The 19,928-nt window shown below is 47.3% G+C and overlaps 1 protein-coding gene and 1 long non-coding RNA gene across 15 annotated transcripts in view; one reads left to right on the top strand and one right to left on the bottom strand.

Annotated features, from left to right (window-relative positions):
* Positions 1–14,534, top strand: part of WDR31 (WD repeat domain 31) — a 24,693-nt gene extending 10,159 nt beyond the window's left edge. For 5 of the 14 annotated variants that reach the window (XM_045468490.1, XM_045468495.1, XM_045468494.1 and 2 more), the window contains 9 exons: positions 798–929; positions 1,490–1,622; positions 3,505–3,579; positions 4,983–5,127; positions 5,225–5,325; positions 6,811–6,878; positions 7,849–7,990; positions 9,851–10,013; positions 11,905–14,534. In XM_045468490.1, coding sequence (XP_045324446.1) covers positions 798–929; positions 1,490–1,622; positions 3,505–3,579; positions 4,983–5,127; positions 5,225–5,325; positions 6,811–6,878; positions 7,849–7,990; positions 9,851–10,013; positions 11,905–12,197 — 1,252 coding nt within the window. In that variant the 3' untranslated portion in view covers positions 12,198–14,534. The remainder of the gene's footprint in view (positions 1–797; positions 930–1,489; positions 1,623–3,504; positions 3,580–4,982; positions 5,128–5,224; positions 5,326–6,810; positions 6,879–7,848; positions 7,991–9,850; positions 10,014–11,904) is intronic. The other 9 variants (XM_045468491.1, XM_045468500.1, XM_045468499.1 and 6 more) reach the window with 6 other exon arrangements.
* Positions 5,218–19,928, bottom strand: part of LOC123593014 — a 26,650-nt gene continuing 11,939 nt past the window's right edge. Inside the window, exons 2-3 of the long non-coding RNA XR_006710053.1 lie at positions 17,263–17,455; positions 5,218–5,388 (exon numbers count right to left, since the gene is read on the bottom strand). This is a non-coding gene — a long non-coding RNA (uncharacterized LOC123593014). The remainder of the gene's footprint in view (positions 5,389–17,262; positions 17,456–19,928) is intronic.

Here is a 19,928-nt window from a genome sequence, read left to right as displayed (position 1 = left end):
GAATCATATAATATGTAGCCTTTTGTGCCTAGCTTCTTTTGCTTAGTGTGATGTTTTCAAGGTTCATCCAGGTTATCATATGTATCAATATATTATTCCTTTTTCTGGCTGAGTAATAGTCATTGTATGGACATACCACATTTTGTTTATTCATTCATCCATTGCTGGACATTTGGGTTGTTTTCACCTCTTGGCTATTGGAAACAGTGCTGCCATGAACATTCATGTGTAAATTTCTGTTTGAACACCTATTTTCAATTATTTTGGCTACCTTCCCAGGGGTAGAATTGTTGGGTCATACGGCAATTCTACATTTAACTTGTTGAGAAACCTCTTTGTATTTTTAAAATTCGTTTTGTTTTTGGGGCTCCTGGGTGGCTCAGTCGGTTAGGTATCTGACTTTGGCTCAGGTCATGATTTCACGCTTTGTGGGTTTGAGCCCCACTTCGGGCTCTGTGCTGACAGCTCAGAGCCTGGAGCCTGCTTTGGATTCTGTGTGTGTCTCTCTCTCTGCTCCTTCCTTCCGCCCCACCTCACATTCTGTCTCTCCCTCTCAAAAATAAATAAAAACATTAAAAAAAAATTTTTTTTTGATTACTTTTGTTTTTGTTTTCGCTGATCTGCTAAAGCTCTACCGGAGGGTGCGTTCCCAGAGCCTGAAGAGGAGGCAGGGAGAGGAGGAAAAGCGAATGAGCACAATGAATTCATCTTTTAAAAAAAGAAGTATTTATGTTGACATAAGCATCCTACCATTATCACGTCTAACAAAATTAACAGTACGTGTTCTTTTTACTCAGCAGGGGACACCTCTTCCAGCAGCCACAAGGGATGCTGCTGCCCTGGTCTCCTCCCTGCAAGGTTTTGTGTAGATCCTGTGCAGTGATGGGGAAACTGCAAAGCAAACTCAAACATAGCACTTACAAGTACAGGTACGGCAGTCCTACACAGACGGGGATCCCGTGTTTTATCGCGTGCATTAAAATTCCCTAAAGGGGCGCCTGGCTACCTTAGTCGGTAGAGCATGTGACTTGATCTCGAGGTTGTTGGGTGTAGAGATTACTTAAAAATGAAATGTTTAAAATTTTTTTTTTTTTTAATTCTCCACTAAAGAAAGAGAAGGCCCAGAGCGATTATTGATGACCTTCCCGGAACAGTCAGTTGGGTCTGTTTTCTTGTGGATGAGAAACAGCTGATTAGCTAGTGTCCACAGCCACACAGAGAGGGGCCCTGCAGGTTGGGGAATAATCTCCAGGGTGAGCAGAGACTCCTGGCTTCTTGGCTTCAGGATTCCCCTTTATCGGATTCCAGTCCTTCAGTCGTTCTGAACGTGCTCAGCGATAATAATCCCGTTTCTGGCAATGGCCGTGGGTCTCCTTTCTGTACCCCTTTTCCAGGTTTCTCCTCAGCCTCTCCCGTAGCCCACCTCCTCTTCCTCTGGCCCCACTGCACTCCATACCGGTGGGCCTCTCATTTGCCGTCCTCTCTTTAGCAGGCCCGACGGAATTCTAGAAGAGAGAATTCAAACTAAAGCTTGTCAGGAGTATAGCCCAGCCCACGTGGATACTGTGTCTGTCGTTGCTGCTCTGAGCTCAGACCTGTGTGTCTCTGGAGGAAAAGATAAGGTGGGGTTTGCGTGCTTGACAGGGACCCAGCTTCTTGAGGACGTGGGAAGCTATTTGAGAAGGGAGCGCTGGTTTTGCGTTTCTGGAAGCCGTGTTGAGTCGTGTAAAACCATGGGCTTTAGACTTAGGCAGACTGGGTGTAAGTCCCTGCTCTGACTCTTCGTGTTCTCTGGGCAAGTCGTGTACTGGCCTTGAGCCTCAGTCTCCGTATCCATGAAATGGGGATGATAACGCCAGCCTCCCAGGACAGTGGTGAGGATCGGGTGGTAAGATCTTTGGTGATGTGCCAGACCACCCACGTGCTTTTTATAAATGCAGAGTGTTATTCCAACCAATCCATTTTCATACCCACACACAGACGCAGGAGTTCCTCATCGCCAAAAGACTTCCAGTCTCTTTCATGCAGTTCTTCTGTCAAAATCTCTACCCTGGTGTGTGTGTCATGATCTCGCCCTTCTGTGCTCTTGCCCTTCCTCCCACTGTCACTTTGGATCAGGAAGCCCCCCCACCCCCCACATCTGGATCTATCACAGCACTCCCAGCCAGGACATTGGTAGCAAAAGTGATTCTTTTAATTCCTCTCATTTTCACATTGTATTTCACGGATTCTAAGACGCTCATGTTTTTTTACTTTAGCACCTTGGAAATCAGTACGCATCTAAAAATTGACGATAGGGGCGTCTGACTGGCTCAGTCCATAGAGTGTACACCTCTTGATCTCAGGGTCGTGAGTTCAAGCCCCACATTGGACATGGAGCCTACTTAAAAATAAATAAAAATAAATAACTAAAATAAAAACTGATGAGAAAGCATGGTAATCATAATTTAATTGGCAGCATTTCGTCTTAAAGTCAGTATCATCTTAGATGTATGAAATTTTATTTATACGATCTTCACGTGTTCAAGGTAGGTAGGGAAGGGTTAGCCTCTCTGTTTGACAAATGAAGAAGCTGGGATTTAACCAGGTCCAGTGCTGACATGCTCCTTAACTCTCTAGCAATGAACTACCGGAGACCAGGCCAGAGGATGCTAAACAGGGAGTCTCCTGCTCAGGAGGAGAAATGCTTACAACAAAATATTAAAGTATACACCTGGAAAAAGGATACAAAGAAAGTTTTAATAATGATTCTCTCTGGCAGATGGGATTATGGGTTTTTTTTTTTTTTTTTGAAATTAGGAAAAAAAAAGAGTGATCTGTTTTTCAACAGTGTGAATATACTTAACAGTACTGAACTACACACCTTAAAATTATTAAGATGGTGATTTTTTTTAAGATGGCAAATTTTTAAAAATTTTTTTAAAGAGGTGTAAGTGAGCAGGGCAGGGTTGGGGGCAGAGAGAGAGAGAGAATCCCCAGGAGAGTCAAGGAGGGGGGAGGGTTGGAGAGAGAGAGAGAGAGACGGCGCTCCCCCGAAGCAGGGCTCGAGTTCCCCTGATGTGGGACTTGAACTCATAAACCGTGAGACCATGACCTGAGCTGAAGTCAGATGCTTAATGATTGAGGCACGAGAAATTTTTTTTAAATACACTAAAATAAAAGTACGATACAAGTAGGGGGAAAGACTATAATCCCATGTAGAATTGTACTTCAGCATCTACAACCAGAACCTCAACCTGAGTCAGTTCCCCTTGGGGAGTATCCTCTGAACCCATCAGTAAGGCTCCAAGGAGTGACCCATGGTCCTAGAGGTTGGTCAGGAGGAAAGGAAAGAAACTGTGTAGGGGCACATGAGGAGGGAGGCAACAATAAAGCCCCAAGGCTCGACAGAGAGGGTGAAATTAGGTGGGGAATGAAGTGATGGCTTGTTGTTTCAGTTAAATAAAAATTCACTTAAAATTGAAATATTACAAAGACTCTGGTGACTGTGATGACCCTCTGCAGACAGCCGTGGCCTACGACTGGAAAACCGGAAATGTGGTGAGACGTTTCAGAGGACACGAACGAGAAATCACTAAGGTACTTAGCAAAGGGTTATCCTCGTGGAGGGAGTTTGGAACTGAACGAAGGAGTATCCAAGAGCTCTGAGTAATAAGGGTGATTGAGTATTCAGTCTTTTTATTTATTTATTTATTTTTATTATTTTTTTTAAATGTTTGTTTATTTTTGAGAGAGAGACAGAATGCAAGTGGGTTAGGGGCAGAGAGAGAGGGAGACACAGAATCCGAAGCAGGCTCCAGGCTCTGAGCTGTCAGCACAGAGCCCGACGTGGGGCTCAAACTCACGAGCCGTGAGATCATGACCTGAGCTGAAGTCAGACGCTCAACCTACTGAGCCACCAGGCGCCCCGAGTATCCAGTCTTAAGGAAAATGCAAGGGCTTCATTGGATGCTGTGAACCCTTTCTTGAGGAAAAACAGAGCAGACCATTCACTCAGCCATTGTTGCAGGCCTATTAGACACGATTTTTATTTTGTCACCAAGCCCTTAATAGCTCAGGTGGTAAGCAGAGAACAGCTCAGAATAACTCACCTGACTGTCCTAACTCCACAGGGGCATGTACTGAAGGCTGCCTGTGTGTTCACTGTAGCCAGAAAAATGACAGGAACCTTCCAGTCTAGTTGGGAAATTTTTTAAAAAGCCAACAATGGTTAAATAAAAATTAATTTTGTTGGGGCTCCTGGGTGGTTCAGTCAGTTAAACATCCAACTTCGGCTCAGGTCATGATCTCGTGGTTTGTGAGTTCAAGCCCTGTGTCCGCTCTGTGCTGACAGCTCAGAACCTGGAGCCTGCTTCGGATTCTGTGTCTCCCTCTCTGTCTGCTCCTCCCCTGCTTGCACTCTGTGGCTCTCTCTCAAAATAAATAAACGTTAAAAAAATTAAAAAATATGTTAATTTGTTAAGAAAGCATTACAGGGTAGAGTGAGCTTGCAGCAGAAATGATAGAGAAGGCCAATTTCTACAACTGCCTCTCTGGAATCCCCCTAAATGAACTAAATATCGGAATCGAGATGGAAACTCTGCCAGAATGAAACTGGGCAACAGCCACCAACTCACGTGGCACAGAGTATGGTGTTGACGTGCCAAGGGCCGTGCATGCAAGAGCCTCAAGCCCTAACACCCTCATCCCCCTGTTTCCCATTAAAACAGTTTTTTAAGTTCATTTATTTATTTTGAGAGATAAAGGGAGAGAGAGGTAGGGAGGGGCAGAGGGAGAGGGAGAGAGAGAGAATCCCAAGCAGGCTCTGCACCGTCAGCACAGAGCCCGACCAGGAGCTCGAACTCTCAAACTGTGAGGTCATGACCTGAGCCAAAAATAAGAGAGGGAGGTTTAACCACCTGAGCCACCCAGGCGCCCTGCCCTGTTTCCCATTTTAAAATCCAATCAGACCAGCACACTGGAGCATTTTTTCTCTCGAGCAGATAGCCTGTGTGCACAGATCGAGCCAGTTCTTCAGCGCCTCTCGTGACAGGATGGTCATGATGTGGGACTTGCACGGCCCCTCGCAACCAAGGCAGCAGTTCTCTGGCCACGCCATGGTGGTCACTGGATTGGCCGTGAGTCCAGGTGAAGTAAAACACGTCTCTTCCCAGCGCCCTTGTGCTTTCTGAAAAGCCCCGTGCCGGGCCCATCTCACGGACCCACCTTTGCCTCGTTTCCCCAGACTCTTCACAGCTGTGTACTGGCTCTCGGGACAACACCCTGCTTCTGTGGGACGTTGGGACCGGCCAGTGTGCAGAGACAGCTTCCATCTCCAGGAACCTGGTAGGAACTCAAACTTGGAACAGAGCAGGACAGCAGGAGGGAGCATGGGGTGAGGCAGAGAACCTGGAGAGAGAGATCAGAAGATCCATGGCCAGGCAGTAGAGGTGTGGGTCCTCATTACTGCTTACCTCGAACTCGGCCTCTCAGGGTTATCAGATTGGATGCTCTCTTGAGATGTTCTGTTTAGTTTATATCAGAATTTTAAGTGGTGTCCTCATTTATTCCCTCAAAATATAGTTACTCTTTACCTTCTGTGCTAGGAGCAGGGTTAGCGGCCCAGGACACAGTCCTCGTCCTCCAGGATCTCACAACTTATGCTTGTTGTGTGTTCTGTACATGTAACATTGTGCAGAGACATAAGCGTGACCCTTTGCTTTATGTATAATTTGCTGTGTTTATGAAGACCAGTGTTTTCTGGTAGCAGACTGGTATATAAACTCCACAGTCTTTGAGGTCAGTCATACCTGGGTTCACATCATGGATCCATCACTTTTTTTTTTAAAGTAATCTCTACACCTGACGTGGGGCTCGAACTCACAACCCTGCGATCAAGAATCACATGTTGTACTGATTGAACCAGCCAGGTGCCCCAACATCCATCGCTTTTAAGCTGTGTTACTCCAAGACAGTTAATTAGAATATGTCTTCATGTATAAAATGGGGAGGATCCTGTGACCTGACATGGTAGATGTTCCTGTAGTGGTCATCAAATGTCAGTCATAGTCATCTTTTCCAATTTCGAAGACAACCATCCATGGCAAGGTATGCTTGCCTTATGCCCTCCACATTTGCGGAGGTTGCTGGAAGAAAATCCTGTCCCCTTGGGTTGTTTTGAAAATGGTTTCATGCCTGTCCAGCAGGGGGCTACAAGGGATGAAGAGAAAGAACACTCTTTCTGAACCCTGTGAGGCCTTAGACTAGGGTTTCATGGTCCCACCGTAGAACGTAGAAGGTAGAACGGGGGCTGCTCTCCTTAGCGGCCACCGGCCGGCAACTCTCTACCGCGTGTTTGGGCGCCTGCATGCGTTTGGGTACTCACGACTGGCCCAGAGCTGCTACCATTGCTCCTGCTGATCCGGGGTTTGCCAGTGGAGCATGACTAGTGGGTGCCTGCAAAACATAGAACCCTTCCAAGTCAAATGTACTAGTCAGCATCCTTGAGAAGTAGGGCAGAGGTGTTATTTAGCAGATTTTTTTTTTAATGTTTATTTATTTTTGAGAGAGTGAGAGAGAGATCACAAATTAGGGGAGAGACAGAAAGAGAGGGGACAGAGGATACGAAGCGGGCTCTGCGCCGACAGCTTCAGTACTGACGACAGTGAGCCCGATGCGGGGCTTGAACTGACAAACTGCAAGATCATGACCTGAGCCAAAGTTAGATGCTCAAAGGACTGAGTCACCCAGTCGCCCCAAGCACAGTTTACAGGAATTACAGTAGAGGAATGATTCGGTATGGAGAAGTTTTGAAAATTTTGCTTTTCCCAGGTCACTCACTTGTGCTGGGTCCCCCAGGAACCATATATACTACAGACTTCTGAAGATAAAACCATCAGGTGGGCTTACTGAGCAGCTGGGAAAGGGTTTCTGGTGAAGGTTTGTGGTTCCCGTGCCGACGTGACTCCCTTCCCCCTCTGCTCTCCACATCGCTGTGCCTTTCCAGAGCCTTCTGCCCTTCTGCTTCTGCCCTTCTCTGGGGCTGGGGTCTGTCAGAGGTTGGAAGCCAGGGAGTCGGGCCAGGAAAAAGCCCCTGTCCTGGATGGTTCTGAAGCAGCTGATTCTGTCTGACCGCCCCCCCCCCCCTCACCCACTGTGTAAATGTATTCACATTAAGCTCAGGACGTTGAGCTCACGTTAAGCTTGTCCCCCCCTTCGAGCTGCCCGGCTCCACTTGCCACCGCTGGGTGCCAGCCCCTGGGTGAAGCCTTGTCTAGGGAAATGGGGTCGAATCCCTACCAGGGGAGTCAAGAAGTAAATCGTTCTTGAGCAGAAAGTATGGGAACTTTGGATCTCAGAAGAGATTCATTCTACTTAGCAAATAGCAGGAATGAGGTAAAATGAGATGAGAGATCGAATAAAAAACTCCCCCATGGACCCCATGGCCCAGGTAGGCCAAGACCTGTAAATCTTTTGTATCTGATTCTAGAATGGTGACTGCTCTTCCGGATCATAATAAGTATCTTTAAAAAAAAAATTTTTTTTTTAAATCACAGGCACAGAAATATCCTCTTCTCCATTGAAAGCAGTATCCCAAAGGGCCAGATTAACAAATTAACTTGTACAATTAAGATGCTTGGTCTAAATTCCTATTAACTGGATCTCAAAATAGAAAGAGCTCAGATTTCTTTCAAATTGGTTATTTCCTGGCAGCTTTGGAGTCTCCAAGCTTGATCTGGTTCATACTCCTGTTTTTAGGTGAATCATGACAAACGTGACTGCCCGAAGCAGCCAAGAGCCGAGACTTATGGTAGTTGGTATTTCCGACAAATTTACCACGGATTTATATCCTGCTGTAATTCCTTTCAGATTATGGGACAGTCGGGGGCTGCAGGTAGCGCATATATTTCCCACAAAGCAGCATATTCAGACCTACTGCGAGGTCAGTGAGGATGGACACAAATGTATCTCCTGCAGCAACGGCTTTGGAGGGGAAGGCTGTGAAGCCACGGTAAGAGACTGGGGGGTCCAGGTGTCTGGTTGCTGAGCAAATTTCTTACTCTGACCTCATGTCTATACTGGCTACACAGGCAGGCTCTACTAATGGCTCAGGCCTATTCCATGTGCATACTGTAAGTGAGCCTTTACATTCCAGAAGCTTCTTTCAAGAAACCTCCATTAGCCTTGGGCTCTCTGAATCGGTAGCAGAAAGAGGGATGGGATGAGAGTCAAGATAGAAAGGTGCTAAACACAGAACCTTCTAATGTCCCTACCTGCTAATGTCCCTACTCCCAGCAGGGCTTAGAAAGGGGAGGGATTATTTGAAGAGCCAAGGGTATTCCCATTGTACTTGTGGTCACAGTAAAGGAGCCTCAAGCTCTTCAGGAAGCTTGAAGCCCCAGTGTTGGTTGAGGGCCCATCCCACCCCCTCACGCATATATCTTTCCTTGCAGTTAATTTTGGGTTAGATTGCCTCGGCTCCTCCAAAGTACCTTGGATTCCTAATTGTAGAATATGGGTTAAAGGGGCATCTAGTCCGAATAAAACAATTACAGCCCCCATTTTTGCAGACATTACATGCATTATCTCATTTAATCCTTTAAACAACCTCATGAGTTAAATGCTATAATAATCCCCATTTTACAGATGAGGAAATAGAGGCATGGCAGGTTGAAATCTCTTGCACAAGACCACACCTCTACCGACTGGGCCGGCCAGGTGCCCCATGACCACACCTCTAGCAAGTGGTAGGTTGAGGTGTTGAATCCCAGGCTATTGATGTAGCATCTCTTCGCCAAGCTAAACATTTCCACCTCCTACAATTGACATGGCGTCCTGTGATTTCATTGTTTTTTGGACACAATTCAGATCACTCTCCCCTCTGAATGTTATTCTCCTCAATTACACGGAGTCCGGTGATTTTATGCTTTTTTGCACACAATTCAGTTGGCTCTCCTCCCTGCACGTTGTTTTCTGGCTGGTCTGATTCATATCAGCGAGAGTGGGGTTGGCAGCACCTCCTTTGCTGTGGAGTCTCATCTTCATACACCGAGGTTCAGCACGTAGACAGTAAATCAGAAAGTCTGAGCCTACGTGTACTTACGAGAAGGGCGCTCCTGACTCTGCGGTCTCCACAGGACCCCCAGGGACCAAGAGGCTGATAGAAGGCAGCTCTTGAGCTGTAGGCAACCCCAGGGTGGGTGCCTGGCTGGCTCTGTTGGAAGAGCATGTGATTCTTGATCTCAGGTCATGAGTTTCAGCCCCATATGGAGTGTAGAGATTACTTAAATAAATTAAAAGCTTTAATTTTTTTTTATTAAAAAATTTTTTTAACGTTTATTATTTTTGAGAGAAAGAGACACAGAGCAAGCAGAGGAGGGGCAAAGAGAGAGGGAGACACAGAATTGAAAGGAGGCTCCAGGCTCTGAGCTGTCAGCACAGAGCCTGACACGGGGCTCAAACCTACAAACCGCGAGATCATGACCTGAGCTGGAGTCGCCGCTTAACCGACTGAGCCACCCAAGTGCCCCAATAAATTAAAACTTTAAAAAAGACAGTAGGCAACCCCATACTGTCCCATCATGCTGTAGGGCGTGGAGCTTTCACTTCCCTAGTTGTTGTGGAAGGAACAACTCTCCTGGCACACCCTTACCCAGGGTTGTTGGAGATAGTTGATGTTTAAAATAACTGCTAGACGGATAGATGATTCGGTGTGTGGATGGGATGTGAAGATGAGGGGTGGCCATGTGAGTAGGTAGGTGGAAGGAATGGGTGGCTCATGAGCAGGCAGGGAGATGGAAATCAGTGACTGAAGCACGTATGCAGCTGGAAGGTATGCATTTATGAGCTAGCCTATGTCATTACTCTGCAGTTGTGGGACCTACGGCAGACGCGGAATAGAATATGTGAATACAAGGGGCATTTCCAGACTGTCACATCCTGTGTCTTTCTACCAAGAGCATTAGCCTTGATGCCTACAATTGCCACCTCATCACATGACTGCAAAGTGAAGATTTGGAACCAAGATACTGGAGGTAAGGAGCCTGCTGCTGGTGTTTCTCAAAGCTTCGTGGCGTCCTAAAAGCTTCCTTGAAACTCTTTCCATTGCTCAGCAAATACAAAGCCACTTGTGTCCTACCACTATCCAGGCCCCGAGTGGTTACGGGAGGACCAGGATTCTGTTCAGCCTCTGGCTAGAAGCCATCACCACATGAGCCCCGGTACCATGTTGTATAGACCAGTTCCTGAGAGATCAGCTATATTTGGCTCTTAGTATTCTTTCTATCTGAAGTTCTTCACCAGGTTTTAACATGTGATGCTCAAAATGTCTGGAAAGGAGAACAAGGATTGCCACTTTAAAATTCCTTTCTCAAGGACTAAAATGAGAGTCTCAGCTCTTGGTGGGGGTGTGGTAGAGTAAGATAGTCTCAGAAAGTAAGACAGTCTCAGAAAAACAAGTCTCTGCCTTGTTTTGATGCTGCAGCTAAGGTCTGAGGTCGCAGCAAGGTCATGACACTTCAAAGCACCAGAGAGAAAGATGTTTTAGGGAACACGGTGAAGTGGTGTGTCAGACCCCACTCCTGCTGGCTGATTGCTAAATATTTAGGAACGTTTAATACGGTCATAGCGGGAGTATTTACACCCCAAAAATTGGCAAATGCTGTGAATGATGGTGGTGGGTTCTTTCCTTCCAGAAAGCTGCCTTCCTAGTACCCCACTGCCTCCGTGCTATTTTTTTTTTTTTGAAGGTCACTTATTTATTTTATTTTTTTTTATTTAAAAAAAAAATTTTTTTTTTCAACGTTTATTCATTTTTGGGACAGAGAGAGACAGAGCATGAACGGGGGAGGGGCAGAGAGAGAGGGAGACACAGAATCGGAAACAGGCTCCAGGCTCTGAGCCATCAGCCCAGAGCCTGACGCGGGGCTCGAACTCACGGACCGCGAGATCGTGACCTGGCTGAAGTCGGACGCCTAACCGACTACGCCACCCAGGCGCCCCTGAAGGTCACTTATTTTTCAGAGAGGGAGAGAGAGCACACGCGAGTGAGTGCGCACAAGTTGGGGAGGGGCAGAGAGAGAGAGGGAGAGAGAGAGAATCCCGAGCTGGCTCCACGCTGTCAGCCCAGAGCCTGACACGGGGCTCGATCTCCCGAACAGTAAGATCATGACCTGAGCCAAAATCAAGAGCCGGACATTCGCCTGACTGAGCCCCCCAGGTGCCCCCATACTCTCTTGTCCTGGACACAGGGTTCTGTCGGACACAGGGAACGGTATTAACCTAGCAAACCTCACGACAAATCCCTCTTACGGTAATCTTCCAGAAACTTAGCTCCCGGGAGGGGAGGACAGGGAGCCCCCTCGGAGAAAAGACGTGAGATCATGTCTAGTGGTCACATGGGCCAAACTCCCAAAGGGAGGACAGCCCAGCTGTGCCCCACCCGGAGCCGCCCAGTGCAGCTGTTTTGGGATTCAGTGTCCAGGGAGAACAAGGTCTCAAAGTGCTGCCCTGCCCACCAGGTGTGCCCCTACGGCCTCCAAGATGGAGACGGGGGGAGACTGTGTCAGCTGGAGGCCCTCAGACGGGCCTTCGGGTCCCGATTTCCTTTGTCCTGAAGGGAGCAAGACCCCAGAGGCCAGCAGCTGGAGATCAGTGTCCTTATCTGTTCTCCTCTGCCCTGGCCCCTGCCTTGCTCTCTGGGCAGGTGGTAATCGAGGGCCATGTGTTGACATGTCCTTGCAGGTGAGGCCCCAACTGTGTGAACGTGCTTCCGAGTGATACACATCTTGTTTGGTCCATGTGCCGTTCTCTGTAGTTGCAGCCGTGCGGTTGACCCCGGGTTGGCTTCCCTGCTGGTGCGCGGGGGCTGCTCTTACAGGGTTCCATGCAGGTAGCGCGCGCCTTACTTACCCGCGTTCTTCTCAGAGACCTCGCGTTCCATGACGCCGCGCTCTTGGCCTAAGCTGCTGGTTCCCTCTTCCTCCCCCAGCCTGCCTGTTCACCTTGTCCCTGGACGGATCAGGACCTTTGACTTCCCTGGCTGTTGGCGACACCGTCTCCTTGCTGTGTGCGAGTTTCAGCCGAGGAATTCACCTGCTCAGAGTGGACTACAGCCAAGGGCTGGCACTGCGGGAGGTGGCAGCATTCTGAGGCCAAGAGACATTCACCTTCAAACCGCGGCCTGTCCTTTCTCAGTGTGGCTTTGTTCTTCCCTGTGATCTTGCGGGGGGCGGGGGTGGGCGGTGATGTGGGACCAGGGTTCTCTGCTTAGTTCCACTCAGAAGGCATATCAGGGTTAGAAGCCGGTTTAAGTCCAAGTGCAGTTTAGAAACATGAACTAAACATAAAGTTCTCCATCGAGGTGAAATCCAAACACAGTTTTCAGTGACCTTTTGGAACCGCTCTTCAAAAACCAAGTTTATGGCTCCAAATGGTGCCCTGCATGTGTAAGAGTGATAGGCCTCTGTGAGTCAGAACACAGGGTTGAGTCTGTCGAACTGGCCTGTTGCATGTCTCCACGAGAGAAGAAGATGCAGGGGGGAGGCACACCGTTCTGGCAGCCTCACGGTGATCCAGATGGGGAAGGACAGCGCAGCTCCATAGCGGAAATGGATTGTAGACATGAGATTAAGCTCCAGTCACTGCTCCGCAGCAAGGTGAAGAACCAAAGTTAGGGCAAGAAAGAAGTCTTGGCTTCTACTCAGAGGAGCCGCAGAGTGGAAGGAGGCATGTCCTAGACCGGTGCTGAGGTGGCATGAAAATTAGACCCCAGGTGGCTTGGAAAGGCCAACAGGCCAAGGGCCTTGCCCAGAATCCTAATTGTCAAAACTGTTCTGTGCATAAGAAAATGGGGAGGTTCTGGGCGCCCAAGTGGCTCAGGTCATGATCTCACAGTTCAGGGGTTCGAGCCCTGAATCGGGCTCTGTGCTGACAGCTCAGAGCCTGGAGCCTGCCTTGGATGTGTCACCCTCTCTTTCTGCCCCTTCCCCACTCGTGCTCTCTCTCTCTCTCTTTCAAAAATAAACATTAAAAAAAAAGAAAGAAAGAAAATGGAGAGGTTCCAAGATTAAGGCTACAACAAATTTCATTTGTACATTTTAATATTTTTAGTTTTGTATAAACGCTTGGGGATGGCCAGCGTGAGCCAAATGGGAGTTTACAACAACAGAACATAGAGAAAACAGAGGGATGGACTCAACCGTGTGCTAGCTAGTGAGTCCTCTTGGGTGAGGAGGGGCACAGTGCTCAGGTCAGCCTGTGTGGCCCCCAAGACATCAGTCCCCAGCCTGGTGCTCACAAGCCCATTTCCTTCACGGAGGATAGAGTCCCTCCTGCCATCAGGCGAGTCCACACAAAAGGCAACAGAGGCCTGGGGATTCCCTTTCTGATGAGTCCCAACCAAAGAAAGCCTTTGTACTTGTCTTCCCTGGCCCCTGCCTGTCCCTGATACCAAGAGATGACAGCCATCTTCCTTGTCTCCCTCCTGTTCCTCTTTGGGGCCAGCTTCCCCATGGGACGATCTTAAGCTAGTACAAAGTGTCAGTCCTGAGTTTGACTCTCCACTTCTCCATTTAGCTGGGTGCACTTGGGTGTATAAAATAGCAGTTTCCTCACCAATAATGTGGAGCGAATAATCCCACGTTCCTGGCAGTGCTGTTCTGAGGACTGAACAAAACTATATTAAATGCCAAGCAAGGTAGCGGGCGCTTATAAAGGGTAACCATAGTTAATTATTGCTCTCTGTCTGGACTGAACACTCTCCTCTCCTCACAAAACATTTACCATTCCTTCACCCATTCTCCTTAGATCTTATTTCTAAACCTTTAGTCCTTTTGTGGCTTCCCTTCGACTCCTTAAGTTACGGATCTTTGAGGTCTGGAAGGACAAAGGGATAGCGGGAGAGGAAGCTATTTCACTGAGCACCCACAGCCATCTGGATACGTTTATTCTCGCCACAAATCGTGTTATTCCCGTGTCGCAGATGAGGAAGCTGAGGCCCGGGAACATTCATTCAGTCCTTTGCCCGAGGTTACACACGGAGAGAGGAAAGAGAAGAACAGAGATCTGAGCCAGGGTCTGCCCAACTCAAAGCCAGAATACTTTCCTTCCCACTCCTTTGTCATTGCATAATGTCACAAAGTTCATTTTAGAAATTCATAGACTCTGACACTGTGTGTGTATTTTCTAGACCAGTTACTAACTTTTTTGGCTCCGAGGAGACCCTCCTGGCCAGGTGCCCAGAAACCATACACAGGTGTCTCGGGGACGGTCCTAGTGCATCCTGAACTTCTAGTGCTACAGCTAACCCTTTCTTCGGGGAAGAAGATGGGCGGTAAGTCAGGAAGTCTAAGGGAGTGGGTTGGGAGGGGGTCCCGGGGAAGAGGACCAGAGGGGATGTCCATGTGAGGAAATCATAGGCCTCTGATGAATTAGCGGGGTTCTCTTAGCAAAAAAAATTGTGTCCCTGAGCTCTACGCATTTGCTCAACTTAAAAAATTCTTATCTGTGCATTTTAAGTGGAAAGCAGATTAATAAACGCAAATGTTTGTGTAGGAGTTTTTAGTCTCACATGCCCTACTCAGGTACTCTCAGCTGATGCACACTACGACAATGCATTCATTTGTTCTTTGGACATTCACTGAACACTTCATTTTAGAGGCTGCTCCTGGAAAATCATGCAAAGAAATTTTCCAAAGACAGTTGACCTTTTTTTTCCAGAAAAGCAGATAATTCCTTGGAATCTGACCAATTATATATTTAAAATGTAAAGAAATGTATATATTTGCTTATATAAGTTAAATATATTTATTTCCGAGGGGCGCCTGGCTGTCTCAGTCAGTAGAACGTGTGAACCTTGATCTCAAGGTTGTGAGTTTGAGCCCCACATTTGATATAGAGATTATTTACAAATAAAATATCTTTGGGGAGCCTGGACGGCTCAGTTGGTTGAGTGTCCGATTTCGGCTCAGCTCATGATCTCACGGTTCATGAGTTCGAGCCCCACATTGGGCTCACTGCTCTCAGCACAGAGCCTGCTTCTGATCCTCCACCTGCCTCTCTCTCTACCCCTCCCCCACTTGCACTCTCTAAAAAATAAGTTAAAAAAAAAAAAACATTAAAAAAATTAAAAAAAATCTTTAGAGGCACCTGGGTGGCTCAGCTGGTTCAGCATCTGACTCCTGGTTTTGCCTCAAGTAGTGATCTCATGGTTCATGAATCAGAGCCCCTCGTCAGGCTCCACACTGACAAAGCTTGGGATTCACTCTCTCCCGCTCTCTAAACAAACTTTAACTAAAAAATCTTTGAAAATATACTTATTTCAGGAAAAATGAGTCATGATTATTAAAAGATTTTTTTTTTTTTTGGTGGCTGAAATTATCTTACAAGATGATCTTTATTTTTACTGAAAGTTTAATTTTTTTAATGTTTATTTATTTTTGAGAGAGACAGAGCATGAGCACGAAAGGGGGAGAGAAACGGGGAGACACAGAATCTAAAGCAGGCTCTAGGCTCTGAGCTGTCAACACAGAACCCAACATGGGGCTCGAACCCACGAACCGTGAGATCAGGACCTGAGCCGAAGCTGGACGCTTCACCGACTGAGCCACCCAGGTGCCCCTATTTTTACCGAAAGTTTTAGAATGATCTGGAAAAGATACAATTTGAGTGCATCTAGGATGTATATAATTTATGTCCCAATTTGTATTCAAAGTATTATTTTTTAAAAATAGCTACCAGCTGGGGCGCCTGGCTGCCTCAATTGGAAGAGCCTGTGACTCTTGATCTCAGGGTCATGAGTTTGAGCCCCATGTGGGGTATAGAGATTACTTAAATAAATAAAAATTTAAAAATAAAATAAAATAGAGGCACCTAGACGGCTCAGTTGACTAAGCATCTGACTCTTGATTTGGGCTCAGGTCATGATCTCTCAGTTTGTGAGACTGAGTCCCACAACGGGCTCTGCACTGACAGCATGGACCCTGCTTGGGATTCTCTCTCTCCCTCTCCCTCTCTGCACCCCCCCTCTCAAAATAAACATTAAAAAATAAAATAGCTACCAGCTATTCAAGTATTATGATACACTAGATATCATCGGTATTACAAAAGTGTCAAGTCCCCAGTATCACTATCTTCTTGAACAATGATTATTAAAGAAAATTCCCCAGGAGTTCTGAGTTTTACCGTCATTGAAGAAATACTTCCTGGCAGAAATGTAATGTTTTCAACACTGGTATTGAGAGACATGTTTTCAGTCTGAAACGGCCTTGATTTTGACATAGGAATTACAAGTATAGAACTCAGGTCACTTGGTGAAAAAGGAGCTTCACTATTTCTGGATAGCCTTTTGAAAACAGAATGAGTAAAGAAAAGCTTCATCCTGAAAAATGCAGCAGTCCGCTAATGTTTCCTGGAGTGGACACCTCTTGGCACAGGCTGCCCTCTGAAGCCTACATCCCCCACTAGCATGGCCATGAGAACAAGTTCTTGTCGGTGGATTGTGAGTGGAAGTGATGTGTGTAACTTCTACCTTATTAGCTCCAAAAGAACGTGTTCGTCCGGGGTTACCACTCAGGGTCCCCTCCCACTCGCTGCAATGCAGACCGCCAGGGACAGCTTCAGCTATTCAGATGAGGACAAGATGACAGAACAGCAGGAGAGAAGGAGCCCCGAATAACCCTGAAATGCTGAGCTGTTCCACCAGCCTGACCAGCTAGACTGTGACATGAAAGAGAATGAAACTTCATTCTTTTTAAGCCGCTATATATATTTTTAACTTAAAAAAATATGTATTTATTTATTTTGAGCTATAGGGAGTGGGGGAGGGGCAGAGAGAGACAGAGAGAGAGAGAGAGAGAGAGAGGATCCCAAGCAGGCCCCTCACTGTCAGTGAAGAGCCCCACACGGGGCTCAATCTCACGAACTGCGAGATCGTGACCTGAGCCGAAATCAAGAGTGGGTCGCTTAACCAACTGAGCCACCCAGTTGCCCCTCCAAGCCACTATATATATTTTTTTAACTTTTAATTCAAGCATAGCAATCATAAATAATTTCAGATGCCTTATGTTCATAGCTTGCTGATTCTCCATAAGCCAAACACACTCTAGTAACCAGTAGTTCCGTGAAGAATTGTAATACATCCCGGAATCCAGGATTCCCTCATTTTCTCAAATACAGAGACGTATGTGCTCTATATTTCATATATAGAGCCCATTCATAGTCATAATTTCACCTGAGTCTTCCAATGACATAACACTGTGAGACAGGCAGTGTGGAGTATATTACCTCCGTTCTGCAGAGAAGAAAAATGACTTGCCAAGGAGCACACAGCATGTGGCGGAACCCACGTGGCAACTCGGGTTTCGGACCTGTGGACTGGTTCTTCCGGCCAGAGCCCTGGCCACCACTGCTTTCAGTGGTGTCCCGGTGGTGGTGGGCCTGAAGGCGAGGGACGGTGGCAGGTAGGAAGAGTCTGGACCTATGGAATAAATGACGTCAGTTAAACATCACAAACGGAAGGAAAGTGTGATCCTTTCTCAGCGGTTATCTCCCCAGGGTCTGAACGCATCAAAGTGCAGAGCCCAGCTTTGGGGTGATGGGAATTGGTGGCAGCCAGCACTGCTTGCCCAGACACTGGCTCTCTCGGTTCATTCAGAAATAATCTTGTGGAAACTGGCCAACTTCACATAACTAACAACCATGAGGACATTTGAAATGAGGCTACATGGAATGCCGTCCATGATTTGCCCTAACTGAAAAACACAGGTAACAAAACAGCACCACACAGCATCGTCCCATTTGGGTAAAAATAAATCTGTACGTGTCTGTACATTCATAGATAAAGGTCTGGAAGAAATGGAGTAAAAATGTACCGGTGTAGGGGAGCTTGGGTGGCTCAGTTGGTTGAGCGTCTGACTTCAGCTCAGCTCACGGTCTTGAGGTTCGTGAGTTCAAGCCCGGCGTCGGGCTCTGGCCTGACACCTCAGAGCCTGGAGCCTGCTTTGGATCCTGTGTTTCTCTCTCTCTCTCTCTCTCTCTGCCCCTTCCACCACTTGTGCTCTGTCTCTCTCTCAAAAATAAATAAACGTTAAAAAAAATTTTTTTTTAATGTATCGGTGTTATCTCTGGGTATTGAGTTTAAAGATGAATTTCTTTTCAGCTTTATGCCTTACTATATTGTTTGGTTGTTTTTGTTTTGCAATGAGGATAAATCAGTTTTATTATTTTTTTTGAAGGGCAGGGCAGAGAGAGAGGGAGGGAGAGAGAGAATCTTTTTTTAAAAAAAATTTTTTTTTTCAACGTTTATTTATTTTTGGGACAGAGAGAGACAGAGCATGAACGGGGGAGGGCCAGAGAGAGGGAGACACAGAATCGGAAACAGGCTCCAGGCTCTGAGCCACCAGCCCAGAGCCTGACGCGGGGCTCGAACTCACGGACCGTGAGATCGTGACCTGGCTGAAGTCGGACGCTTAACCGACTGCGCCACCCAGGCGCCCCGAGAGAATCTTAAACAGCTCCATATTCAGCCTGGCCCGGGGCTCAATGCAGGGCTTGATCTCACAACCGTGAGATAATGACCTGAGCCAAGATCAAGGGTTGGACGTTTAAAAGTTTATAGGATAAACCGGCTCCCTCTCATCCATGTCTGTCTATTACCAGCATCTTGTGTGTCCTTGCAGAGACAGTGCATGTACAAGGAGACACATCAATCTATTTCCTTTATTGTTTTTACAGTCAAAAACAAGACTACTTTCATTCTGAAGAAAAGGTTTAGAAGAGTATTTTGTGATGTAGAAAGATAAGTGAGAGAAAGGCTACAAAACAGTTCATCGAGTACCACATATCTTTATAATAATTAGTTTTAAAAATCACATTTGAAATCCTTATAAAGAGGCGTGGTGGTCATGGCGGTTAAGGGTGTGGACTCCCGACACCAGGCTGCTGGTTCAAATCCCAGGCTGCCACTTCTTTTCCTGGCAACTTTGGGCAAGTGACTTAATTTTTCCGTGCCTTGTGCCTTCATCCGTGTAACGGAAATGATACAGTAATAGCACCGATCCACAGAGCTGTCGTCAGGATCGGTACACGATTCAGGCAGAGCCCCTAGAAGAGCACCTAGCATTATTCCTAAGTGTCAGGATTATTACATTCATGTGAGTTTCTAGGTTTTTCTGCATTGAACACTTACTACAGAGTTAAAAAATAAACTCCCGCAAAAGAAGGGGAACAACACGGATACAGATTGTACCCCAGATGAGGGAGAGGGGCCGCAGAGAAAAGTGAGAGACTGTGGGGCCCCAGGAGGAGCGGCGATGATGCCTGCAGACGCAGAGAGGAGGCAGACATCCGGTTTCCCGATCTCGAGCCTCCGAAAGGGTCCCTTTGCCAGTGTTATCAGCGGAGCATCCTAAGAGCGGAAGGGGCCCTGGCCCAGGAGCGTCTCTCCTGGCACTCGGAGAAGGCCTTGGAGACTTTCCCGGGAACTCCTTGGACTTTCCTGGTACAAACAGCCTCCAGCCAGCTCCTTGGCACTGTCCTCCTGGCAGGACTTACCTGGAGGAAGGCTTCAGAATAAGTGTGAGGACTCAATGTGCTTGGACTAACTAACCCAAGGACTTTCTGAGAGCTAATTTCTACCACCCACCCCGACGGGGCTGAACGTCTCGGGGATGGAAAGATGAGATGCTTCCTTCACAGCGCAGGTGGACAGAGAACCGTCCCATCTCAGTTCCGTGTTCCTACACATACCGGGAGGCACATGTGGGAGGCCTGTTATTCCTCATCCTTCAGCTGGAGACTGTTCTCTGCTTGGGGACTGAGGCGGGGAGGCTGGCCAAGAGCTCATGCGCAGTCTGCCGGGGAAAGCAGGGGAAGGGAGGCACAGGGCCAGGATGTGGAGGCCCCGAGTTCGAGTTCCAGCTGCAGCTCCGACATGTCACATTAATGGTAGC

The sequence above is a fragment of the Leopardus geoffroyi genome, chromosome D4 (genome assembly GCF_018350155.1).
Source record: "Leopardus geoffroyi isolate Oge1 chromosome D4, O.geoffroyi_Oge1_pat1.0, whole genome shotgun sequence".
NCBI lineage: Eukaryota > Metazoa > Chordata > Mammalia > Carnivora > Felidae > Leopardus > Leopardus geoffroyi.
Note: the sequence above shows the minus strand (reverse complement) of the source record. Positions and strands in the feature narration are given on the sequence as shown.